Genomic DNA, 27,832 nt, shown 5'->3' with positions numbered 1-27,832 from the left:
ATGAAAATTTACAGGGTGATTCCATAATTTTTTCCCTCAGAATTGAGTGATTCCATATGTTTTTCTCTATGCTTGGTCTAAAAAAGTAACCGTTACTGACTGCCACAATTTTTTTCCTGATTTCTTATAGTGTTTCTTAAAGCCAGAAAGTTACCATTTGAAATGACTTAAGTTTTGTGTCATGTCTGTGATTTGCTTTTTTTCTACAAAATTAAACAACTGAATGAACATCTTCTGAGGCCGGTGATTCCATAATTTTTGCCAGGGGTTGTAGTCGTGGCAGCCCTACTTAAAACCGAAATGCATCCACAGCGGTGCCGTGGTACGTGGCTTTGGAACCAGAACCTCCTCACGCTCCATGTTATTATCCGAGCTTCGCTAACCATCCGACCAAGACGAGAGGAAACGGAGGCAGAGAAGCTGCGTGCGGCTGCTGCTGCAGCACGATGACGTCAGATTCTGTGTCGTTTTATGCAACTTTGTTGTTAAAATAAGTAATTCACGGTATTCGCGCTTATGAAAAATATTTGCGAATATGAAAAATAATCGCGATTGGCGAATATTGTAATAATTGTGACTGCCCTATGTTTCATCCCTTCACATTGGTTCAATTAAAAAAAAATCCATATGGATCGTTTAAAATGGGTATTGAGGGGTTGGACATTTCCCTCGTTTTGGTCTCATTACCCTGCGGGTTGTGCTTTGCACAAATTAAACATGCGCTGCAGTAATGTTTTGCATATGCCTAAAACCTAATGTTGCAAAATGATTATTAACCAGGCCAACCATCCCAGCCGTAAAAATGTGACATGGTCCATGACTTACGACAGCTGCCCACTTGAAATGGCAGGACTGGTTTGTTTGAGGATTAGGCATACACACCATCAGCGGTTTGGTGGACATTGTGACGCATTAATTTGCAAAAATTGATTGATTGGATGAATGATAAGCATTGATTAATATTGATTATTACGTGCAGGCCAATCTTAATATGACAATTCAATTCCCGACAATGATCCAGTACTCCAATTAGATCAATACACTGCCTGCCATGTAGGCATATGGGCAAATTTGCCCCCACCACAGTACCCCAGTGCCATATCCTCATGTCCTAGTGAGTCAGAGCGTCACAGAGACAAGGTCGAGTAATCGTGACTGGGCCTGCCTTAGGTTGTCCCAGGGTTTAAGATGGGATCTTACCCGTCATGGGCTCGCAGCCTTCCATACTGGGCAGGGGTTCCAAAGGGTGGGGGAACACCCATTAAGAGGTGTCATGTCAAAACAGTTTTAATTGCACAGAACATCAAACATGCAGGATCATTGAAAGTGAATTGAAGTATCTTTTAGCAAATCATCCCAGAATAGATCTGTTGGATTAATCAATGCTTAAACACCAATAATAAATAGAAATAATGACAGAATCAGATACATAAACAATGTTTGGTTTGCAGGAATAACTATGGGACAGGATGGACAATAATCATGTGAAAAGTTGTCCAACAATCTCTATCCTTTAAGGCCTAACTTAATCTGCATACATTAAATAATAATTAATAAGCACTTCATTAGTCATCAGTGCTTTATGAAAGCTTGCAGCTTCTTGTTTGATTTGCAGCAGGCGTTAGTTGCATCGCATGAGAGTTCACATTATTTCAATCAAAACACAGGATGATCAAAATATTGAGTTATTAATATTTGTTGCTTCTACATTGCTATCAGTTCACCCTCACCAACATTAATGCTTTCAACAGGAGCTCTATAAACTTGCTCTATAAACTCTATAAGCTTCTAATGTGCCTCCAAGCCTGAAAGCCCATAATCAACCCAGTTTTACTGTTCACACACTGTACAACCTTCTGCTGTGCTCTTCGGCTGGAGTGATAAATTACACTTTGTTCCCAAAACAAACCACGCTTCAAAAAATAGAACACTGAATGTATTTGGTAAAGTCAATGCAACGTAATGCAAAACAACATTAAAGCTGGAATTGATTAAATCAAATAAACAATATCTCTCTAAATTTAACAGTAACAATCACTTTTAAAACACTAGTAAAACCCCTGTGTTTCATGTGTTATAGCACAACAAATGTCGCTGCATTGTTTCTCAAATCCTCCCTCAAGTTGTGGGGGTGTGGAGTGGCAGGGAGAGGAGGAGGAGGAAAGTGAGCATTTAGAGCTTCCCTCAACAGCTGTGTGTATATACACGCTTCTCCTCCAACACCCCAGACCAAGAACAAAATCCCACAACTGCTACAACAAACAAGCATAATAACCCAACTCTTCTCAAATAAAAACCCAAAAAACGTCCACAGGTCCAAAGAAGACCTGTGTTACATTATACACAACATATTATACACATATGTAGACCTCAACGGAACTATTAATTACAGTGAACTAATAGGAGACTTTTTTTTTCCTCTCTCTCTTTCGCCAACCTTCTGTCAGGTTGTTTGGGGCCCGGAGGTCAAGAACCGGGTATGCAATCACAGTCTCACAATCAGTTTTTAATAGTCCTCAGAGAATCTACCACAACCACTGCTCCCTTCTGTCTGTTATGTGCCATCAAAAAATTAGTGGATCAGTCAATCAACAATTTTTCAATCTTTTAGCAGTATTTAATAACTGATTCATAGCAATGTTTTAGAACCCAAAGACTTCATTGCTTACATGAGCCTGTTTCTGGACAATGAATACCCGCTGGAACTTATTGATCTAATTGGTCAGTTCTGCAGTAGCTCATTCATGATTACTGAGGCAAGATTGGCCAAAAACTGCAATGTTTAATTGAAGCAGTCAATCTGAATTTTCTTCTTTTTCCCCAGACAGAAAAGAACTAACCCACACAAATTTCAAACCAACATCACACAAAAATATATCACACAACAATAAATCCATTCATTAATCACTCTACTGGAATATAATCTTGATCAGCTTTACTTAAAATCTGTTAAGTAGGTGAAACTAACCACCTTTTACACCTTATCCAGTGTACAAAAATCAACCATATTTTAACCACTTCATCCCAGTTATATGATCATTCAATATGGAAAGTAGGAAGATGATAGTATTTATTGTCTTTGAGTTATCATCTTAACAAGATGAAAAGTTTTATTTCATCAACAGATCTATTTCAGAATTCTCCCTCAGAATACTCTCTTTTACTCTCGACACCAACTCACATATACACGTACAAAATTGATTAATGTGCACTTATTTCTCAGTATCTTGACTCCACACTTTGAAATGTTGGAGCGCCAGCAACTGTGACCTTGACAGTTTTATCTAAAACAATTCAAAATAATTACACACAATCTGTCTATATAGCAACAACAGAACAAAAGTAAGGAAAAATTGACAACAGGTATAATCTGCTAGAAAAGAAAGAACTACAACCTTATTTGTACATAAACAAAATTCATGTTGAAAATGAACTTATCTTTGCGAGTGTGTACATTCACACGCAAAGTGTCCATTCTTCACACGCAAAGTGTCCATTCTTCCCACACTTCCAACATGTCAATTTCCTCTTTATCTCACGCTCACAGGCTTTACCTCTGGCCGCTCTGTGGCGCTGACCTTTGCCCTTTCCTGCAAAATACACTTCTTCCTCACACATCATTATAACTGCTCCGGCAGGTTTAAAAACTGCTGTGTTTGGTGCAAACGCATGGTCTGGTGTATTTCTCACTCCACATCTCTCTTGCCTTTTCGTAAAATCACTGGTGTTCTCTTTTATGGTATCAAATGACTTTGTTGTGGAGTTTAACTGTAATTTTCCCGAGAAGTTAACTGTCTCTCGCCACATTTGTAAGTGTTCAGGTGATGCTGGATCTTTTGTCTCCATGTACCTAACATCATTTGACTGTGTGTCATGTTGGCTGTGAGAACAACAGTTGCCCATTTTAGCTGTTCGTGGGGTTATCTCATAAGGAGATCTAAATGAACAGGCTGTTGTTCTTTTTTTCACTGTTTGGTCATCGATCAGTCTGAAGTGTGTCACCTCTTCAACCTCTGAGGTAGGTGACCTTGCTTAGGGCTTATTTTCAGACTCGTAGGCTCACAAATAGGTGTGGTGCGTATAGAGTGTTTACAACTTACTTTGCAGACAGGGCTTCGTTTCTGCCAGTGGGTTAAAACTGGTGACAGGCCCCCGCAATTCAGTTGCGCATGTTCGCACTCATAAAAGCATACTCACACAAACACATTCACACCGCTGCGCTTCAGCTGTTATCACGTTTTAGCTCCGCTGTTATCACGCTTCAGCTCCGCTGTTATCACGCTTCTGCTCCAACCGGCTTTTATATCAGAATTTTACGGCTCATCCACCGAAGGTTTCACCGACCTAAACACTGTACAGTTTTTTTTAACTCGCTATTCCGGACCCGAAAGTGGTCTTTTAGTTGTCTCTTGCTTTATTAATTGCCATTTGTAACCGCTGCCGGCTCAATCTGGAGCCAACAGCCACATCAGGTGTCTGACACAGTGGGAAATGCAACATGAGCATGCGGCTCCATAACAGATGGTCTTTAACCGCTGCGCCATCTGACCTTTCTCTTTCTCTCTCAGAGAGTAAAATTTAACGCTTTACAGCCAGGCCAAGAGATGAACCAAGAAAGACATTATGGTGTTTTTTCCCTCGCGGTGGTCCCGGCCACATGCACACACGTGCGCGTAAAGAAATTCAGTTCTCACCCGTGATCAGACTTTGCCGCTGAATTTGAATGCCTTCACCCCAGTAAGAGTCGACCCGTTAGGGAGGAGACCCATCCCCCGGAAAAGGGTCTGCAGGAACTGGTTCCCGCGCTGCGGCCGCGGTCTTCCACGGGGGGTTCCTCTGTCACGGGCCGACGAGTTTCCGGTCTGTTGGCACCCGGCTACCGAAGGACCAAGATGTCAGAGTCGTTCAGAGTTGGACCTGGAAAGAACAACTCAGTTTACACACACAGAAAATGATCACGAAGGAGACACTGAATTTCTTTCCTGCTCAGGAGAGAACAAATGAGTGAGTCCCTTCATCAAGAACTGTCATCTGCTCTGAAGGCCCCACCCATTTGCTTCTCCTTTTTATTGAATATAGTTACATACAAGCATATAGGAGTGACAATATCACAAAACAATGGAAAGACACAAAGTCTGGTCTCATGTTGATATGAAAACTGTTATGGCTTTGAGCCCTCAGTCTCCTAGGCTTCCCATAATAATGTCCAGCCCTGAACCGGTGTTCCGGTTACAGTGCTCTTTCCTCAAGGCTGAACCATTAATTAAAGATGCACATCTGCGCTTAGCAAAAATGTAACTCAAGCAAAACAGTCTGCACATTCTAGCAAAAGATCATCTGCTCACTTTCTCGTGTGACAGTTTTAATGATTATTTGAACAGTAATTGCTTTGACAATGAGTAATTATTTAAAGGAATAATTGTACAAGAACTCTCACACACGCATACATGTATATATGAAAAATAGAGAACAGAATCAAAGACACGATCACAGACAGTACCTCAAAGTAAAGACATTAATATTTGATAATATATATTGATAATATAGAGAAAACCCTGTCACTGAGCCATAGTTTTTTTGTTTTTTTTTTCATGCCCGTGTTGTAAGACCACTCAATGAGCAGTCAGAGCCGCATTTCCTCAGCCAAATTCTGTCTCTCCTCAGGGAAAGTCTTTCTCTGCTCCACCACCGGCTGCAATGGCTCCTTCCCCAACATGCAGAGACTGATGGAACACATGAGGCACCATTACAAACCCAACATATACTTCTTGTAAGTTTCTCTTAGTGTTGTCACCACCCTTGGAGCTGAACTCATGTATGTGTTAATATTCAGTATTTAAGGTAAATATGCTTTGTCATCAGGTGTGAGAGCTGTCGCACAAAGCTGAGATCTTACCGTGGCCTACTGACTCACCTGCATACATGCTCCAAGGTGCCGCGGAGCAGAGCAAAGATGACCGAAGCCACGCCAGCTCAGCCTGCTGCTGTGACCGCCCCGGTCTTATCTACTGCAATCACTGAGCAGAATGTTCCAGAGCAGCAGTCTGAGTCCACAGCCCAGCAGCTGCCCACTCAAATGCAAAAACCAGAGGGTTCTCTCCCTGCCAGTGTTGCTCAACAAAATTTTACTTGTGCTCCTCTCAGTTCTGCATCCTTGTCAAACCAAGACACCTCTACTCAGCATTTGAGGGAGATCTTTCTGCTTCCTCAACTCAAGAATGAAGCTTCTGTGCCTCCAAGCCTGAAAGCCCAGTCAGTCCTGACTGAACTCCCTGATGTCCACAGTCAAAGCCATCCACAAACTAGGTCTCCAGAGATGGTCCTTCCTGCTCCACCATCAACTCTGCACTCACCCTCGATGTCCACAGCGGTCTGGAAGAAGAATCAAGGTGATCAGACTTTTACACTGAAGCACACTGTCGTAATGCTGCAGAGTTCACAGTTACTCCTATTTCTGATGGAGTAAATGAAAACAAAGTCCAAGTTTATGAGGGACGGCTACGCCACAGCTATGCTAGATGGCTAGCTTCAGTCGCAGCTGACTTCTAATGTTTCAGTTTTAACATTTAAACTAAAACATTCTTCAATTTCAGCTTAAAGGCTCTGATTACTTAATGTTCACATCTAACACAAGAGATACATGTCACTAGTGTATTTGTGTAAGTAACATCAAGCTGGAGTCTTTAAAAGTTGATCAGGCAGAGTAATCCTGAACAGGGAAGTCCTGCTGTTGAGTATCATTGATACCAGCATTATTTGGGGTATTATGCCACGATACTCGATTCGCATGCCCTCTGTGGCAGTACTGGAGCAGTGACTTAAGTTTGAGTAGCAGCTTATGAACATCTCTGCTGAGTCTCTGAAGGAGAACTTCAATTAAACTAGACAGCTGTAGGCTTTAGTGTGAAACTGGAAATGTAGAAAGTTAAAGTAACGTCACCATTTACCATTATACTAATTACTGCTAATCTTAACACTATTTCAGTAAGAATATTCAATTATTATTATTAATTATTATTATTTTAAGTATCTTACAGAGCACAGCATATTGAACAACAACATAAAAGCCATGAGAAATGGGGAGGGAGGGGAAAATGACAACCATTTAGTAATTGTAGAGGGAATAATGGGGTTTGGGTTAGGGTTAGCGTGGGATGAGGAAATAGTGATTGCAGAAAAATAAATCTGACATTTATTATATGAATAGGAAGTTGTCGTTAAATGTGGGAAAAGATGATAATGTAGTCTTGAGTGATCTCAGTGTGCGTGTTGGCCATCAGTCAGTGGGGAAACATTTTGTTGGAAATGGCCTTGTTCTTAAGCCCATGTGAAGCTCCATGGGGTGGCTTTGTTGTGATTTGGTGCTATATAAATAAAAATTAATTAAATTGAAATTAGGGATGCACCGATTCACATTTTTTCAATTCCGATCCAGCTAACTAAATTTGGGTATCTTCCGATACCATTCTGATACCAGAGCTCTATTTGCTTTAATATTATTATTATCATTATTGTTGATTTTATATGAGGATATTTTTATATGAGGATAACGGGGGTATGTCTCATTACTCTGCGTCTCATTGAGACACGCCTCTGTTCAGGAAATCCCTTCCACAGTTTGCACCCAGCAAAATCTTTCAGCAGAAACACACACACAGACGTAGCTCCAGGTTATATCAAAAATTTCCGATCCATAAATTATGTTGTATCGGAAGCCAGTACCGATATTGGATCAGATCGGCACCATCTCTAATTGAAATGGTCTTGTATTATTGGAGATCTGTGCCAGAGTTCAACTGACTGTCACGCCTTAATATTAAACTGAAAAAATCATCTTAAGAATCGGTGATTGAAACAGTGACATCAACCGAGGATGGACTCGTCACAAAGCAGCACAACGGCAACCAAAGACCAACTCACCAGCAGTTTGTTTCACTGATCATAAGTTGTAGGTGATTGATACTTTTCCTTAAAACTAAACAAAAAGTGCCAATGCAGCCAAAGAACCTTGACGCAAGTGCTAATAGTGACATAAAAGAACCGCTCAAACTATTTCTGTTTGATTGTGAAGAATTTAAAAAGCAACATAAATCTACAGAATAACATCTCTTCTAAGTGTAGTCAGAAGAGTATTTGATGACATTATTTGGCCCAGACTTTAGTACCTGTCAGAGAATTTGGTATCTGCAGTCTCAGCATCATTACCAGATGTTACACAACTACTGTTAAATGTATTTTTGTGTTTCTTCAGTTAATTGGGAGGTCCCCCCAAAAAAACAAAAAACAAGACAGCACAGGGACTTGTTAATGTTACAGACATTACTAAAGCTCTTGGAACTGCAATAGTGGGAGTGCATGTTGCATTGCGCATGACCAGAACTAATTTACGTGCAAGGGATCAGGATTCCCGACGATGTCAACAATGTGAACCCAGCAGAATCTAAGCTTGTTTTAAGGCCTGAGGATGCCCCCATGAGTCGTTATGTTACCTTTGGAAACAGCTACTCTGGCTGAGCTTCAGACGGGACTGAAATGTAGGAATGAAAATACAAATGGAAGGAAAAAGGACCTAATGGAACAGTTGTGAGTGGTATGATGCATCCTGTTCGGCCAGCTGTGTGTGCGGGTATACTTTTTTCTAGGAAAAATTGTACTGATTTAAGACCTACTTTAATTTGTTTATGTTGTGGACATGAAGGAGCAAAGCTCTTCAGCATCTCACCATGTCATTTAGGTCTTTCAAACTTTTTTTAGTAAATGCTTCTGGGGAGCATTGGCATGGCTAAAAACCTTCAGCTTCTTACTACAGCTCTCTTAACCCCCTGCCATTTTAAGCATTTTCTTTATTTGCGTCTCACATGCTTGGAAAGATCTCACCATCTCATTTAGGGCCTTCACACTTTATTTTCAATAAATGCTTCTGGGGAGCATTAGCATGGCTATGAGACTTCAGCTTCAGGTGGGGCCCTAACTACAGCCCTTTTAACCCCCCTGCCACTTCCAGCATTTTTATGTGGTATGTTTAGTGGTGTGTTTACCATTGTGTTACATCACCTTGCACAGTGGTAAACATACCACTGTCCCAGCTGTTTTTGAAACGTGTTGCAGGCATCCATTTCAAAATGAGCAAATATTTGCACAAAACAGTTTATCAGTTTGAACATTAAATATCTTGTCTTTGTGGTATATTCATTTGAATATATGTAGAAGAGGATTGGCAAATCATTGTATTCTGTTTTTATTTACATTTCACACAACGTCCCATCTTCATTGGAATTGGGTTTGTAAGAGATTATTAAAAACAAGTCCTTCATTAAGAGGCTAGTAAAAACAAGAAGTCTTTCCAGTTCTTGTTGGACTTATGAAACTAAAGATACTACACTCAACAAAAATATAAACGCAACACTTTTGGTTTTGCTCCCATTTTGTATGAGATGAACTCAAAGATCTAAAACTTTTTCCACATACACAATATCACCATTTCCCTCAAATATTGTTCACAAACCAGTCTAAATCTGTGATAGTGAGCACTTCTCCTTTGCTGAGATAATCCATCCCACCTCACAGGTGTGCCATACCAAGATGCTGATTAGACACCATGATTAGTGCACAGGTGTGCCTTAAGACTTAAAAGACTCAACTTCTAGATGTTTTGTGCTGTTGAACTTAACCGCCGTGAAACAATCATTAAATAAGGTGTCACCAGTTTTTGGTCACCCCTCTCACAACACAACAGTACTGTGGTGAAGTCCAGAGCTAGCTATATATATATATACACACATAAAATACGGTTGTTTACTAACCAATATAACTTTGGTGTCATTAGGAGTTCACGGTTCGGACGATGTGTCCAGGTTCAAATCTGGCTTGAAGATCTTTCTTCTTCTATTAAGGTGGATTAGAACTTTTGTGGTACATGGCACCAACTACTGTACAGGAGGGACCTAGCAGTCAATGTGTGTGTGTGTGACAGTGGTGGGCACAGTTCCGCTAACTGCTAATTAGCAAAGCTAAAAGCGGATTAGCTTTTCAGCTAATTTGGAAAACCATCTTAGCTTCCGCTAAATTTAGCTCTGCTAGCTTTCAGTATTTTTTTTTCCGGTTTAGTGAATAAAACCTAACAGTCAAAATCATACATTGTAGTACTTGCCTATTGCGTGTTTTGCAGTAGTCAAATGGCTGTGAGCTCAGTCCTCCCTCAGCAGAAGAGAGCGAAGCAGGCAGACTGATTGCCCAAAAGGTAGAAAAAAAAGTCATTTTTTTTCAGCATGACAAAGACACAGTGTGGAGGAGACATGAAGCACAACACACTTTTCCCTTATGGTTTTACTCATAAACAACTAATTCCAGACCGTTTTTCAATATTAACGGTAACTGTGTCATTTTTACAGAGGGAAAATACCTCACATATTACATATCTTTTAAAGGAATGCACTAAATTCTGAAGGTTTGAGCTTTTAACAGACACGTTTGCCGAAAGGCATTATGGGGAAAAATGTCCTTCACTGATTGGTCTAAAAACCAATCAATCAATCAATCAACTTTTTTCTTATATAGCGCCAAATCACAACAAACAGTTGCCCCAAGGCGCTCCACATTGCAAGGCAAGGCCATACAATAATTATGAAAAACCCCAACGGTCAAAACGACCCCCTATGAGCAAGCACTTGGCCACAGTGGGAAGGAAAAACTCCCTTTTAACAGGAGGAAACCTCCAGCAGAACCAGGCTCAGGGAGGGGCAGTCTTCTGCTGAGACTGGTTGGGGCTGAGGGAAAGAACCAGGAAAAAGAGATCGATCACTAATGATTAAATGCAGAGTGATGCATACGGAGCAAAAAGAGAAAGAAACAGTGCATCATGGGAACCCCCCCACAGTCTACGTCTAAAGCAACATAACCAAGGGATGGTCCAGGGTCACCCGATCCAGCCCTAACTATAAGCCTTAGCGAAAAGGAAAGTTTTAAGCCTAATCTTAAAAGTAGAGAGGGTATCTGTCTCCCTGATCTGAATTGGGAGCTGGTTCCACAGGAGAGGAGCCTGAAAGCTGAAGGCTCTGCCTCCCATTCTACTCTTACAAACCCTAGGAACTACAAGTAAGCCCGCAGTCTGAGAGCGAAGCGCTCTAATGGGGTAATATGGTACTACGAGGTCCCTAAGATAAGATGGGACCTGATTATTCAAAACCTTATAAGTAAGAAGAAGAATTTTAAATTCTATTCTAGCATTAACAGGAAGCCAATGAAGGGAGGCCAACACGGGTGAGATATGCTCTCTCCTGCTAGTCCCCGTCAGTACTCTAGCTGCAGCATTCTGAACCAACTGAAGGCTTTTTAGGGAACTTTTAGGACAACCTGATAATAATGAATTACAATAGTCCAGCCTAGAGGAAATAAATGCATGAATTAGTTTTTCAGCATCACTCTGAGACAAGACCTTTCTGATTTTAGAGATATTGCGTAAATGCAAAAAGGCAGTCCTACATATTTGTTTAATATGCGCTTTGAATGACATATCCTGATCAAAAATAACTCCAAGATTTCTCACAGTATTACTAGAGATCAGGGAAATGCCATCCAGAGTAACGATCTGGTTAGACACCATGCTTCTAAGATTTGTGGGGCCAAGTACAATAACTTCAGTTTTATCTGAGTTTAAAAGCAGGAAATTAGAGGTCATCCATGTCTTTATGTCTGTAAGACAATCCTGCAGTTTAGCTAATTGGTGTGTATCCTCAGGCTTCATGGATAGATAAAGCTGGGTATCATCTGCGTAACAATGAAAATTTAAGCAATACCGTCTAATAATACTGCCCAAGGGAAGCATGTATAAAGTGAATAAAATTGGTCCTAGCACAGAACCTTGTGGAACTCCATAATTAACTTTAGTCTGTGAAGAAGATTCCCCATTTACATGAACAAACTGTAATCTATTAGACAAATATGATTCAAACCACCGCAGCGCAATGCCTTTAATACCTATGACATGCTCTAATCTCTGTAATAAAATTTTATGGTCAACAGTATCAAAAGCAGCACTGAGGTCCAACAGAACAAGCACAGAGATAAGTCCACTGTCCGAAGCCATAAGAAGATCATTTGTAACCTTCACTAATGCTGTTTCTGTACTATGATGAATTCTAAAACCTGACTGAAACTCTTCAAATAGACCATTCCTCTGCAGGTGATCAGTTAGCTGTTTTACAACTACCCTCTCAAGAATCTTTGAGAGAAAAGGAAGGTTGGAGATTGGCCTATAATTAGCTAAGATAGCTGGGTCAAGTGATGGCTTTTTAAGTAATGGTTTAATTACTGCCACCTTAAAGGCCTGTGGTACATAACCAACTAACAAAGATAGATTGATCATATTTAAGATTGAAGCATTAAATAATGGTAGGACTTCCTTGAGCAGCCTGGCAGGAATGGGGTCTAATAAGCATGTTGATGGTTTGGATGAAGTAACTAATGAAAATAACTCAGACAGAACAATCGGAGAGAAAGAGTCTAACCAAATACCGGCATCACTGAAAGCAGCCAAAGATAACGATACATCTTTGGGATGGTTATGAGTAATTTTTTCTCTAATAGTCAAAATTTTGTTAGCAAAGAAAGTCATGAAGTCATTACTAGTTAAAGTTAATGGAATACTCAGCTCAATAGAGCTCTGACTCTTTGTCAGCCTGGCTACAGTGCTGAAAAGAAACCTGGGGTTGTTCTTATTTTCTTCAATTAGTGATGAGTAGAAAGATGTCCTAGCTTCACGAAGGGCTTTCTTATAGAGCAACAAACTCTTTTTCCAGGCTAAGTGAAGATCTTCTAAATTAGTGAGACGCCATTTCCTCTCCAACTTACGGGTTATCTGCTTTAAGCTACGAGTTTGTGAGTTATACCACGGAGTCAGACACTTCTGATTTAAAGCTCTCTTTTTCAGAGGAGCTACAGCATCCAAAGTTGTCTTCAATGAGGATGTAAAACTATTGACAAGATACTCTATCTCCCTTACAGAGTTTAGGTAGCTACTCTGCTCTGTGTTGGTATATGACATTAGAGAACATAAAGAAGGAATCATATCCTTAAACCTAGTTACAGCGCTTTCTGAAAGACTTCTAGTGTAATGAAACTTATTCCCCACTGCAGGGTAGTCCATCAGGGTAAATGTAAATGTTATTAAAAAATGATCAGACAAAAGGGAGTTTTCAGGGAATACTGTTAAGTCTTCTATTTCCATACCATAAGTCAGAACAAGATCTAAAATATGATTAAAGTGGTGGGTGGACTCATTTACTTTTTGAGCAAAGCCGATAGAGTCTAATAATAGATTAAATGCAGTGTTGAGGCTGTCATTCTCAGCATCTGTGTGGATGTTAAAATCGCCCACTATAATTATCTTATCTGAGCTAAGCACTAAGTCAGACAAAAGGTCTGAAAATTCACAGAGAAACTCACAGTAACGACCAGGTGGACGATAGATAATAACAAATAAAACTGGTTTTTGGGACTTCCAATTTGGATGGACAAGACTAAGAGACAAGCTTTCAAATGAATTAAAGCTCTGTCTAGGTTTTTGATTAACTAATAAGCTGGAATGGAAGATTGCTGCTAATCCTCCGCCCCGGCCCGTGCTACGAGCATTCTGACAGTTAGTGTGACTCGGGGGTGTTGACTCATTTAAACTAACATATTCATCCTGCTGTAACCAAGTTTCTGTTAGGCAGAATAAATCAATACGTTGATCAATTATTATATCATTTACCAACAGGGACTTAGAAGAAAGAGACCTAATGTTTAATAGACCACATTTAACTGTTTTAGTCTGTGGTGCAATTGAAGGTGCTATATTATTTTTTCTTTTTGAATTTTTATGCTTAAATAGATTTTTGCTAGTTATTGGTGGTCTGGGAGCAGGCACCGTCTCTACGGGGATGGGGTAATAAGGGGATGGCAGGGGGAGAGAAGCTGCAGAGAGGTGTATAAGACCACAGCTCTGCCTCCTGGTCCCAACGCTAGACAGTCACAGTTTGGAGGATCCCAAAAAATTGGCCAGATTTCTAGAAATGAGAGCTGCTCCCTCTAAAGTGGGATGGATGCCGTCTCTCCTAACAAGACCAGGTTTTCCCCAGAAGCTTTGCCAATTATCAATGAAGCCCACCTCATTTTTTGGACACCACTCAGACAGCCAGCAATTCAAGGAGAACATGCGGCTAAACATGTCACTCCCGGTCTGATTGGGGAGGGGCCCAGAGAAAACAACAGAGTCCGACATTGTTTTTGCAAAGTTACACACCGATTCAATGTTAATTTTAGTGACCTCCGATTGGCGTAACCGAGTGTCATTACTGCCGACGTGAATTACAATCTTACCAAATTTACGCTTAGCCTTAGCCAGCAATTTCAAATGTCCTTCGATGTCGCCTGCTCTGGCCCCCGGAAGACAATTGACAATGGTTGCTGGTGTCGGTAACTTCACATTTCTCAAAACAGAGTCGCCAATAACCAGAGTTTGATCCTCGGCGAGTGTATCGTCGAGTGGGGAAAAACGGTTAGAGATGTGAACGGGTTGACGGTGTACACGGGGCTTCTGTTTAGGGCTACGCTTCCTCCTCACAGTCACCCAGTCAGCCTGCCTTCCCGACTGCACGGGGTCTGCCAGGGGGGAACTAACGGCGGCTAAGCTACCTTGGTCCGCACCGACTACAGGGGCCTGGCTAGCTGTAGAATTTTCCACGGTGCGGAGCCGAGCCTCCAATTCGCCCAGCCTGGCCTCCAAAGCTATGAATAAGCTGCACTTATTACAAGTACCGTTACTGCTAAAAGAGGCCGAGGAATAACTAAACATTTCACACCCAGAGCAGAAAAGTACGGGAGAGACAGGAGAAGCCGCCATGCTAAAACGGCTAAGAGCTAGTAGCTACGCTAAGCTAGCGGATTCCCAAACAGGGAATCCGACACTAGACAGGCTGTGGAGCAGCACAGGTAACGCACGACAACAGTGCTAAAATAAAATAAAATAAAAATAAAAATCCACTGGACAGGCTGTGGAGCAGCACAGGTAACGCACGACAACAGTGCTAAATAAAAATCCACTGGACAGGCTGTGGAGCAGCACAGGTAACGCACGACAACAGTGCTAAAAAAAAATAAAATCAAAATCCACTGGACAGGCTGTGGAGCAGCACAGGTAACGCACGACAACGGTGCCAAAACAAAACAAAAAACCACTAGACAGGCTGTGGAGCAGCACAGGTAACGCACGACAACAGTGGTAAAAAATAAAATAGAAATCCACTGGACAGGCTGTGGAGCAGCACAGATAACACACGACAACAGTGCTAAAAAATAAAAATCCACTGGACAGGCTGTGGAGCAGCACAGGTAACACACGACAACAGTGGTAAAAAATAAAATAGAAATCCACTGGACAGGCTGTGGAGCAGCACAGATAACACACGACAACAGTGCTAAAAAATAAAATAAAAATCCACTGGACAGGCTGTGGAGCAGCACAGGTAACACACGACAACAGTGGTAAAAAATAAAATAAAAATCCACTGGACGGGCTGTGGAACAGCACAGGTAACACACGACAACAGTGGTAAAAAATAAAATAAAAATCCACTAGACAGGCTGTGGAGCAGCACAGGTAACACACGACAACAGTGCTAAAAAAAAATAAAATAAAAATCAAAATCCACTGGACAGGCTGTGGAGCAGCACAGGTAAAAATCCACTGAACAGGCTGTGGAGCAGCACAGGTAACACACGACAACAGTGCCAAAAAACAAAACAAAAATCCACTGAACAGGCTGTGGAGCAGCACAGGTAACGCACGACAACAGTGCTAAAAAATAAAATAAAAATCCACTGAACAGGCTGTGGAGCAGCACAGGTAACGCACGACAACAGTGCTAAAAAATAAAATAAAAATCCACTGAACAGGCTGTGGAGCAGCACAGGTAACACACGACAACAGTGCTAAAAAATAAAATAAAAATCCACTGGACAGGCTGTGGAGCAGCACAGGTAACGCACGACAACAGTGCTAAAAAATAAAATAAAAATCCACTGGACAGGCTGTGGAGCAGCACAGGTAACACAGGACAACAGTGCTAAAATAAAATAAAAATCCACTAGGCAGGCTGTGGAGCAGCACAGGTAACACACGACAACAGTGCTAAAAAATAAAATAAAAATCCACTGGACAGGCTGTGGAGCAGCACAGGTAACACACGACAACAGTGCTAAAAAATAAAATAAAAATCCACTGGACAGGCTGTGGAGCAGCACAGGTAACGCACGACAACAGCGCTAAAATAAAATAAAAATCCACTAGGCAGGCTGTGGAGCAGCACGACAACAGTGCTAAAAAATAAAATAAAAACGAAAGCGTTAGCAAGCTAGTTAGATTGCCAACGCTGATGAAGGTTAGCTGATAAAAGTGCTCCGTCGCGATGCTTCGACCGTTAGAGGTCTTCTTTAGGCGTTGGAGCACGGTGAAAAAGTAAAAAAAAAGTAAAAAAGTCTTGAAAAAGACTGTTAATTCAAAGAACTCAAACAGCTCAGTTCAAACAGCTAACAGATACAGCAGAACACCGCTCCAGCAGAACACCGTAACCAACACACAAGTTACTGTAATGTGTTGGTTTTTACAAACAAATGTCTATTTGTTAATATGTAATTTTTCATTTGTGTAAAAAAAACAAAAAAACAACAACAAAAAAACAGCATTTGCAAAACTGAAAATTCTGTTTGTGAAGTGTAATTCAATCATGACCGGCACTGGCTGCTATTCACACTCCCATCTAGTAGATGGCAGTGTTTGATGCATTTTGACAGGGAGGGTGGGGGAAGTGATCTAAAGAGACATTTGAATTTTCTCAAACTTTCAAAATTTCATGCATCCCTTTCAAAGATATGTCATGTGTGATATTTCTCTCTGTAAAAATGACAGTTACTGTTAATATTGACAAACTGTCTGGAATTAGTTGTTTATGAGTAAAACCATAATGGAAAAGTGTGTTTGCGTCATGTCTCCACACTGTCTTTTTGCATGTTGAAAGTAAATGACTCCCCCCCCCCCCCCCTTTATGGGCAACAGCAGCCGGCCCACTCTGCGCTCTTCTGCTGAGGGAGGGCTGAGCTCAAAGCTGTCTGACTACGTAAGTCAAAAGCTCTAAAACGTTTTGCAGTTTATCGGTTTAGTGTTATAAGAGTTAACTTTTCAGTTAGCAGATTAGTGGTTATGGAAGCTAACTTTTCTGAATGCTGTGCCCACCGCTGATCACCATTTTCAAATGGCTCTTTTCAACCAGACATGTCAGTCATCTGGGGTGGCACCCGGATGTCCAGTCAGATTTCAGAGGGGTCCAGTGCCAACCTGTCCTCCCCTCTAGCTCTGCCCATGCCAGGAAGTGTTCAACATTTGACTCATCCATTTTATACGGAGTGGGCTGCTGGAGCAGCAGTATCACAAGCACTGAGATGAGACTTGACAAGGTGATTATGTAGGCCATCTCTGTCCTGGGAAGTCCCCTGGACTCTGTGCAAGAGGTGGGAGAAAGGATGATGGCGAGACTGTCATCCCTGTTAGAGAATGCATCCCACCCGTCTGCACTACAAAGCTCTTTTAGTGACAGGCTGCTCCACCCAGTGTGTGTGAAGGGGCGATACAGCGGGTCCTTCTTTCCTGCTGCTGTCAAACTCCACAACCAGCAATGTTCCCAGTAGGTCACACAAATCATTAATATTGCTTTAGTAACACTTTTTCAGCCATTTGCAATAATACTACACAATCTGTGCAACAGTACTTGTACACTCATGTACAACATCACTTGAACACTGCTTGTATATAGTGGAATCTATTCTACTGCATATATTATTACTCCGCACAGAACTTGACTTCTGTATTCTGGTAATTATTTCTGTTCTACCTTATTTTGCACCCTTGCACTGTTGTTCTCTGACTGTCCCTGTGCTGGTGTAACATCATTTCCCAGTCACAGGACTGTTAAAGGATCATCTTATCTTATGTGTAGTGGCCACTGGTATCACTCTGTGCCTCTGACTGAAGGTTCTTGCCTGCTTAGTTTTCATCTGGAAAGTTTTGTGGAATATTTCGGGGGAAAATTGTACTTATGTTTTTTTTTCTTGCTTTCACCCTCAATTTCCCATTTTCCCTTGTTTCCTGCCTGTTCTGTAATGTGTATCTACTTACATTATGCTACCATCGACATTAACACTTGTCCGATTGTCTGGGACAAGTGTGAACTGATCTGACAAGCAATAGCTCTAAATCGTTGTCCGACCGGACAAGTTGTTTTCTCATTTACATCACGTCTTGTGTCACACCTTGCAAGAAAGCGTCTTCGGTTTTTCCCTCCACTCTCCACGCAGCGGACAATCGGAAAACATGATAACACCGGGTTCTCCCCAGACAATGGAACAACGGTGCCGCGCCACAGTGTTCTGACAGCACCGTCACACTCTGCTGAACTGCGCCACCTTGGGCAATAATTGCCAACAGCACTGCTATACTAAAAATTTCTGGGGAGAACCCTGTATCATGTGTGCACAAGACCACTGTATGGAGTGTGCGTTCGTAGCGTCTTCTTGCAAGATGCTGTGGCGGAAAACATTAGATAACGAACATCACACTGATTAACACGCCTTTTGAAGAATATATTGAACAGAATGTCTTTTCTAAAACCTCCGAAACCGGGCCAGATACCAGGGAAAACACCAGTCAAATGCAAAGCATCAACCCCTGCAAGTGTAAAAGCTTCAAAGAAGAGGTATGAAGAGAAAGGAAGAGAGGAAGTTTGTGAGTAGCTGGACACAGGATTATCCGTGGCTGGGGCACAAGGAAGAGGACAACACAATATACTGGTATGTCTGTCGGGATTTTCCTTCAATTGTGGACCAGTAAGTTATTTTTAAATGTTGAAATAAAATAATTTGATTTGCTTTATCAAAAAACATACTGGCAAATGATCATGCATTGAACAGTGATGAATTCAGAAAACGCACAGGAGAGAAGCAGATGCATATTGGCATTTACCAATTATTTTAAGTTTTCCCCAATTATGAACAATCGCAGGAGAGAAACATTATGAGCTCTGTCTTGGTTAACGGATTAAAAAGCTAGAGACTATGCATGCAATATGTAATAAAATTTATTTTTTGGAAATTAAATTTTACCGCCCACACAGGAGAGAAGCAATTTATGAAAAAGTGTAATTTCAGTACTTCCACAGTAGCATGCCCCCAGACACCCCTAGGTGACACACGCCATTGGCATATGTATCACGTGCCTTTGGCACTCTTCACGCAACTCGCGCCTGTGGCGCTCGTTTGTCTGGACAACCAGCTTTTCATATAGGACAAGTAAACCACCAGGGTGACTTGTCCTATGGACAAGTACACTAAAAAGCTTAATGTCAATGCCTGTTATGCCTTAAACTTTAAATTCTGGCTGGCATTGTGGTGGCTTTGTTTACTGGTTATTGCCTTGGCTCACCTCAACTCCCATAATGCCTTGTACAATATAAAATGGATGTTAACTGTGCACCTGCTATCACGAGCAGCTGCTTGTCATCATGAGCATTATATATTGTCCTGTGAAATTCATCAGAATTATAAAAAAAGAAAAATTGTAGACAAATGTTGACTGGGTGGCTCACTGTCGCATCCTGAAAATTTACAAAATCCCCAACAAGTTACGAAACATTGTAGTTGACCTATACTGAGTGATGTGTTGTTCAAGGACAGAATCTCAGAATTCTTCCAGTGAATACTTGCATTTTGTCAGGAATGTTTTGTGGCTCTTTAACTGTTCGGTGCTTGCATGGGCAGGGTCTTGGGTAGGATTCTGCAGGTCAGCAGTTGAGGTGTTTTTGTTGACAAGAAACATTTTACTGACCTAAATTTCCTGGACAGTGCTGTGATCTTTGCATGACCAATGAATACCCTGATTGCAGCACTTTTGAAGTTGAGTGATAAGTTGGAATGTCTGGGTTTGCGGTTGTCTTGGATCAAGACTAAAATTCAGGCTTTAAATGACCTCTTGGACCTAGCTATCTGAAGTGTCTTTGTATACAGTTAGTCTCAAACTTGTACAGACATTCACTTATCTCAGTGTTGATGCTTGTGTCTGTGGATTCTTTGAGATCATGAGACACCTATGAAAATTTTGTGGCGCCAGGGCACTGGACAGACATATTTGGTGATGCCAATACCCTTGTAGGAGAAAGAAAGTTCACATTTGTAGGATCGGTGTCTTGTAAGAGTTGAATGCTGACCAGTTCCCTAAGGGGTGACTAGATGTCTTTCGTACTAGGTGTTTTTGGAAGATTCTTGAGTACACTGGGAATGTTGGGGAGGCTCAAAAGAGGAATAACTGTTGCACTGAGTGAGCATCAGCTACAATATTTTGGCCATGTGGCATGTTTCTCTTGGCATGAGTTAGCGCATAGGTGCCTCAATGTTGAGGACCCCAGAAACTACCAAGGGGACGCCCACATTTCACCAAACTGTTGCAGGTGCATTGCTACCTCTGTGGTCGGGATGGTCCAGCTGTCTGCTTGGGTGGTTACCATTCAGGACAGGACCCAAGGTGGTTTCATAATGGATGTGGCACCAACAGAGGTGCCCAGGTCTGATCTGAGCTGTAGACAACTGTATGTGAAGGACTTATTGTTGAGGGTGAACTTGCATGGTCTTTTGGCTGCAGTAGTGGCATCAAATAAGTTTGTACCATCCCTAGATTTGTATATAGCGAAGATAGTGGGCGGAGTCACGCCTGGCTGTGTGCCAACAAGGAGCATGCGTTGCCATTACCAAAGAGGGCAAAAGGCGATGTTTGAATTGACCATTTACCGCATCGTTTTACTTTACAGCTACAAGTGACACTGTGTGATCGTGCTGTTGTGCATTCAGACGGATTTTACTTGGATTGGATTTTACTTAAATGCATGTATGCATTCACTCTCTTTCTCTCTCTCATTCACTCCATGGTCAGTGTGCAGTGAGTACTATTTTGGGCCAAGTTGGAAATTTTATGTCATTAGGATCTTGGGACAACATCTTGAGAATTTATCTGTGGATTTATTTACATTGCAGGGTTCTCCCAAGAAAATTTATATATAGAGCTACAACTCCCTGAGGAAAAACTCACCTTACAGCCGTTGTATTTAGCATCCACGCTACCTTCACTGTCAAGTGGCAATTTCCGGTGTCGCAGACCAAACAGTCTGTCCCTAAAAATTGGTCCGCCTTTTGCATCTGCACATGCGTCATTTTGGACCACAGCAGCACGTCTAAGACGGCGTCTCTTTACCCAAAGCAATCAAATGGATTCATGGGATTATTAACCATCAGATGATAAAGGTAAAACCTCTTAAATCATTCTAAAGTCAGTTTTAAGCAAAAACAAGGCCGTTTTAAGCAGAAACTCTGCGAAATTCTGTGACTGTTTGAAATGGCCCACGCACAGTGAACGCATCAGTTAGGAGCTCGTTTAGCCGTGGTACTCTGATTGCTTCCGCCACCTTTTATGATGAAGTAATGCTGAATTTATGTGAAAATGATTGTTGTACAAAAGCTTCAGATATCTGTCGCTGAGATAGATGATGACTGGAGTGCAGTTTTAAGCAGAAATTAGGTTTTAATCCGCGAAGCGCTGCTAATGACGAATGCACAGATGCTAAAGGTGAACCGATTTTTATGGGGCACCATTCGGTCAGCGACACCAGACCCAGCTTTGTAAATTTCGTCCAAAGCATACTTGTCACTTCGCGGATGCGCCAATTCTTGCACCAGCTGTACCACAGTCAGTGAAGTTCGACAATAAATAAATAATGATGTGGGCAGATTTCGGAATATGGGCGGGGATGATGAACTAACATGTATCTGTGGTGAAAATTTTGTCAAAATCCGTGCAGTAGTTTTGATGTAATCCTGCTACCAGACAGACAAACGCAGGTCATTTTATTACATCCTTGACTGATGTAATAAACAAAAACATAATTTATGGGTAAGTTTTGTATAAGTTAAGAACACATTGCTGGGCTCGACAATAGCACTGGTCCGATGGCCCGGCGGCCTTTTTTTACATGTTCCGGGCCACCACGGGCCAGTGAAGTTCATATTTCACTGGTCCGTATGGCCCAGTAAGAATTAAAATCGCTTTGGGCAGATTTATTAGTCTAATGTTCACACCGGGCGCGATCAGATGCTACAAATTCGCGGGGGTCGCGTGGCAACGGACGCGCCTCCTTCGCCCGGTGTGTCGCTCTGCTTTTGCTGCGAAAATTCACCCCGGTGCGTCATCAAATAGGAGGAGCTTCCATTCAGCTCGCTGGCTCCGGTTGTCAGTCAAGTTAACATGACGGACCTTGATCACACGGAGCGAGTTGTTGTGGAAAGCTGACAAACGTCATGAGACGTTCCCAATTCAGGCAGTATCATTATTTGCTGCAGGAGCTGCGTCTGGATGATGGCTGCTTTCAGCGGTCCTTCCACCTCTGCAGGACCCAACTTAAGGACCAACTGTCCCGTTCACGCGCGCACATGTAAACAATTAAAAAGAAAAAGAAACTCCGCTCCCGCTGCTGTGGGGCTGCTGCTCCTCCAAAAACTCTTGTCATAGTTGTGAAATAAAGGACAAAAGAGACATACGTCCTGCTCACAGGCTGCTACCAGAGACAGGACATGTTGCACCACTTCGCAATGTTGGGAACATTGCCGAAGTGCAGACAAACTTCGTCTGCAGGCGCATCTTCTGATGTGGCGCAAATTTCGGTTCAACATCGACGCGTCATTTTCACTTAAGCAAGATCGAGCGCAGTGAATATTATGAATTTCTTGAAACCTCCTGCCCCTGGGCAGAAACCAGGAAAGCAAAGGAAAGAACAGCTATCACCCTCAAAACAAGCACAGAAGAGGAAGGCTGCTGATGCTGAATATGAGAAGAAAAGGGTGAGGAAAACTTGGCAAACTTCCTGGAAGAAAAGACGGCCATAGCTGGAGCGTGATGAGGAGAGTGAGGTTGTCTTCTGTGGAACTTGTAGGGCCATGCCAGAATATGCTAACAAGTAAGTATAAATATACCATGTCCTGGTAGACAATGTGGTATGATTTCATACGCCAGTTTAAAAGTCTAATCAGTATGCCCTTGTGGAAACCCCACGGTGACATTAGCAAGGGAACTTGGTTTATGAAATTTAACATATTAATTTTGTAAATGATCAAGAAATAAATTTATTTTTGTATTAATGTCTGAGTGTTGAAAAAATTCCTATCAGTTACCTACCGACATTTTTTTCAAAGTTTACTCACTTTAAGGTTTTTATCATGTAGTATAAGAATTTTGTGTTTGTTTTTCAAGTGTTTTTACATTAAGGAAACCCAATTCTAATGTCTGATAAAAATTCTTATCAGTTACCCCCCGGTTCGGCACAGGCGTGAAAGTATGGGCCAGTGATATTTTCATCCGGGCCAGTAACTTTCAGATTCTACTGGCCCTGTGTGCCAGTGCATAAATTGCCTTATTGTCAAGCCCTGCATTGATATACGTCGTAATACACAGAGTACCTCAAAATTTTTGGCATGCACAGTATTTTTGACGTATGCCAGCGTATGACTCATACGTCCAGCACATGCGGGACATAAGTTGGTGTCAAGCTATACAATTGTTGACACACACGTCTTGTAAACTATTCATAAGTTGAAATATGTCCATTAATGCTGTCCATTGATTGGCTGAAAGCTGCAGTTCTCATGCGAACAGGTCTGTTTGAAATATTTAAACCATTCACACTCTGAGTAAATATAAATCTTAATCTCACCTGTTACATCGTTTCAGTCTGATTCATCATCACAGCTTGTCAAACATTTAACTACATAAAGCGTCCTGATTTTGGAAAACGTTTGAAAATACTTTAATTCCTTGTCGCGGCTGAAACTTGGACTGCGCAGGACTGATCAGACCACGAACGGCGCGTAAAGGTTGAGTCTGTGCTTCATTCATTCATTCATTCATGCCAATGTTTACCATAGGCATCCGTCAACTCTCAAGTATTCTGCATGTGATGAAAATAAATCCCATGGTCCACCAAAGACAGAAATAAAATGTTAAATTACTCTATTTTGCCTCTGTGTGGAGATGAGACGGTGTGCCACAGCGTGTTCCATGACGTACTTGTCAGTGTTTAAGTGTTCCACCTGCCAAACAAAACGGCTCTGCTTACAAACTAAGCCATACTTAACTATCATGACCTGCACCACACCATACACTACCGACCTGAACCACTCGGTGGAAACTGGGCTGTCAGCATGCAGCACGCTGGCTAAATCATCACGATGTGACTGCTGCATTCATTTATTAGACGTACGCCATCGTATGCCTGCATTTTTAATATGGTCACAGGGTTCTCACCAGCATTATAACAGCGTAACGGTTTTTTTTTATAATTAATTTTTTCTGCTATACCTTAAAGAGCATCTGTGAGTAATATTTACCTTTTTATGCTAAACTGACCTGTTATGGTCTTCTGAAACAGTTGATAGTTGTATTTTAGAACTTAAAAATGGCAGCACTGCCACACTGTTCCACAGTCTCACCCCTGTAATAAAATGCAGAATCTTGTTTGTTTGGATTTTATTAATTAATTTTGAAGTTATTTTCCCTTAATTGATAGCCATCCTTTCGATCCCTGAACAATTTCTGTATGTTTTTTGGTAAAAGGTTATGTTTTGCTTTGTACAAGATCTGTGCCGTTTTGAATTTTAATATATTTATTAATTTTAATATTTTTGACTTTTTGAAGAGTAGGAATGGGTGTTGATTCTGCTTATCAATTCCCGTATCAGTAACTCCTATGAATTTTTATGCATCCTAAAAGTAGGCTTTACAGGTTTTCTATGTCAACATTTTGAGTCTTAAAGTAAATAAATATGAAATTAGTCACTGGATCCTTGATTTCTGGACATAAATAAAATCTGTACATGGTCCTGTAGTTTTTGTCAAAAGCATTTATATTCAGATATTGATGACACAAATGTCTCTGAGCTGAGCTCTCGCAGCCGGCTGCACTGCATGTCAGGATGTAATTCATAAATAACGGATGACATCTCATTTTGGGAGGGAAAAATGTTTTGGTCTGTTGTAGTTTGTTTGTATTACAGCATTTGGAAAGAGGTGTCATTTGATTTAAAACTGCGATTCGCTTCGAAGTTAATAATTCAAGAGAGCCACGCAGCATTTGGAGCTGTGCGAACAGAACGGAGGGTGATTCTCGTTTCTTGCCTGCAACAAGACAAGAGTCCCAGTTAGTGATTTTAGTCCACACAAAAGGGCTCAGGATTGACATCTTTAAATGGCTTTGAGAGGGGCTAAGAAGCAGACTTGCCGCTTCTGAAAAGCAGCGAAGCAGAGAGCCAACAAAGCAGCAGGTCAGAGCACTGCCTCGTTGCTTCAAGCACAGCCGCTGCAGAAGCGGTTAATTACAGACCCACTGCAGGGTCTGCAATCAATGTAGAGAAATGATCATTTTCTCGATAAACACCCTCATAAACAGCCGCTCTGAAGGACCGATAAGGGAATCGTTAAGCAAAAAGGATATTGATGCCGGTGGATAGAATCATTTCTTAACGAATCTTGAAAAGAACCGGCTTTTGATACCCAATCCTAAAGAAGAGTGAGCGAGTGGTCTTGATAGCCGACATTATGGATGACCAGTATTGCCCCCTGAAGAATAGTTAGTGATTTTATTGAACTCATGTAGTTATTGCTCCAGATCTCAACATAGTAATTGAAATCCGACAAGACAATGGAACAGTGTAGGATGCAGAGTGATTTGTGATCCAGAACGTGTTTTCCTTTAACACTGAAATGCTTCTTGATGTGTGCTTTCCATCTCATTTTCTCATCTATTATTGCCCCAAGAAATTTATTTTCATTAACCCTTTCAACATGTACCCCATCTTTCTGTATTTGTACTTGCTCATTCATTCTGCAGTTCCCAAATAACATTAGTTTTGTTTTATTTAAGTTTAATGACAATTTTTTTCAGTCAAACCATTTTTTCAAATTGTTAATACCTTCAGTGATTTCACCCCGCATTTCCTCCAGAACCATCTGCCAAGCTAGAAACTAGCTGCATCCAAGTAAGGGAAAAATACTACTAAGAGGAGTGATTTTAAATGAGGAAAGTTTCTTTTTCTTCCCCCTTTTCCCTTACCAAAATGGGTGCTGCACTTACTGCAGTTTATTGTCTGGAATAGCCCCAGATTGCATTTCACAGCTTCTAGAATTCATTTTCGGGGAGATAATTTTAGGTTTCAGTGTTGTTTGTTTGTTTGTTTTTCACCACTTTCATCCCTGCTCCAGGTTAGTTAGTGACACATATTACAGGCTATTTTAATGGCATTTGACAGGATAAAATGTGATTATTTCCGCCATCTCTTCCCTTCTTCCTTTTCACACTCCTGCACTAGGGGCTGTGCTCTGCACTGCTTGATGTTGCTGCATACTCATTGGTGGTAGAAAAACCCTTCATACCATTTTTTACATAGCAGAATTACTGTCATTTGCAGCACCAGGTGAAAACGTGAGGTGCTGTGATTTTTCATTGCCAGTGACAGTTTAAATCTTTGAAAGATACAACACAGTTTTAGGATTGTGTACAACACTGTATAAAAACAGGAGGCCGTGACTGTAGGCACCATTAAAAAAAAAAAGTTCACTTTTGTAATGTTATAGATTAATTCATCTCTGTAATATCTCTCAATTGTACCATTAGGTCCCATAAAATGTAACATTAACCCTCTGTATTCGATTGATGTACCTCCATGTCAAAAGTCATATGACCTAATTAAGCTGACGTAGGACACAATCTGCTCCACTCTGTCTGTTTTGAATACATGTCGAACGTGTGGAATTCAACCTGCACACCACATGAAGTTATGATTAATAATTTACACAGGTTTTTTTGGGGGATAATATTCTCATATTTGCTGCACGTTTTACAGATACCTGCAGTAAAAATGACTCATTTCCTCATTCAGCTGCACAGGAGAGAGGTCTGGAAAGAAAAAAAAAAAAAAAGACTCCCTTATCTTCAGCAGGAGAAAGGGGTGCTACCATTTGTAGAAAACTCAGGAGCTAACCAATCAAAATCACCAACTCCACGTGGGTTTGATGACAACCCACAGACCCCATGTGGGAGTGTGTGTGTGCGTTTTGCGAACGGGACTTTTCTTCAGTCTGTCTGCGACAGGAAACAGGTAAAACACTTTTTTTATCACTGGTGTAAAATATATTTCCTAATAATAAATGATTCCCAATCCATGTCATTTGGTTGCTGAGAGAAGAAAATTGTGGTTTCATGCAGAGCGAAAATCAGACGGCAATCAATTTTGAAAGCTGTGTGGTATTTGCTGTGCTTAGACTGTGTTTTTAGTGTGTGTGATGGAGTGTTTTAACGTGCGTGGTTAATGTGTGGTGTAGCTATTTTATTTATTTTGTCAAAATAATCAGGCGTCATGGATCAGCGCATCGTGTCTTTCTTTCTTTTTACTACATGAAGACGTTCGAAGCGCGGAGCACGTCATCAGAGTCTGAACCAGAGCGTGATCCATCTGATGATGAAGTGGGCTTTATTGTTCTGGTCTGGACAAACACGAGAGCAGTTGGATTCACCTATCTGTTCGCACAGATCTGCACAGTGGATCGGACCGTGCTCTTCTCTTTTCAGCTTCTCCAGGACTCGGCACTGCAGAACTCTGCTGCAGCGCTGACTCCTGGAACACAGAGCAGGCTCCAGGGGCGGCAAACACAGGA

At 41.4% G+C, this 27,832-nt stretch overlaps 1 protein-coding gene across 1 annotated transcript in view; it reads left to right on the top strand.

Moving 5' to 3' along the window:
* znf414 (zinc finger protein 414) overlaps positions 1–27,832 on the top strand; it is a 74,030-nt gene that overhangs the window by 27,454 nt on the left and 18,744 nt on the right. Inside the window, 2 exon segments of the mRNA XM_034184869.1 lie at positions 5,665–5,770; positions 5,863–6,389. Coding sequence (XP_034040760.1) covers positions 5,665–5,770; positions 5,863–6,389 — 633 coding nt within the window.

This window comes from Thalassophryne amazonica, chromosome 2 (assembly GCF_902500255.1).
Source record: "Thalassophryne amazonica chromosome 2, fThaAma1.1, whole genome shotgun sequence".
Lineage (NCBI taxonomy): Eukaryota > Metazoa > Chordata > Actinopteri > Batrachoidiformes > Batrachoididae > Thalassophryne > Thalassophryne amazonica.
Note: the sequence above shows the minus strand (reverse complement) of the source record. Positions and strands in the feature narration are given on the sequence as shown.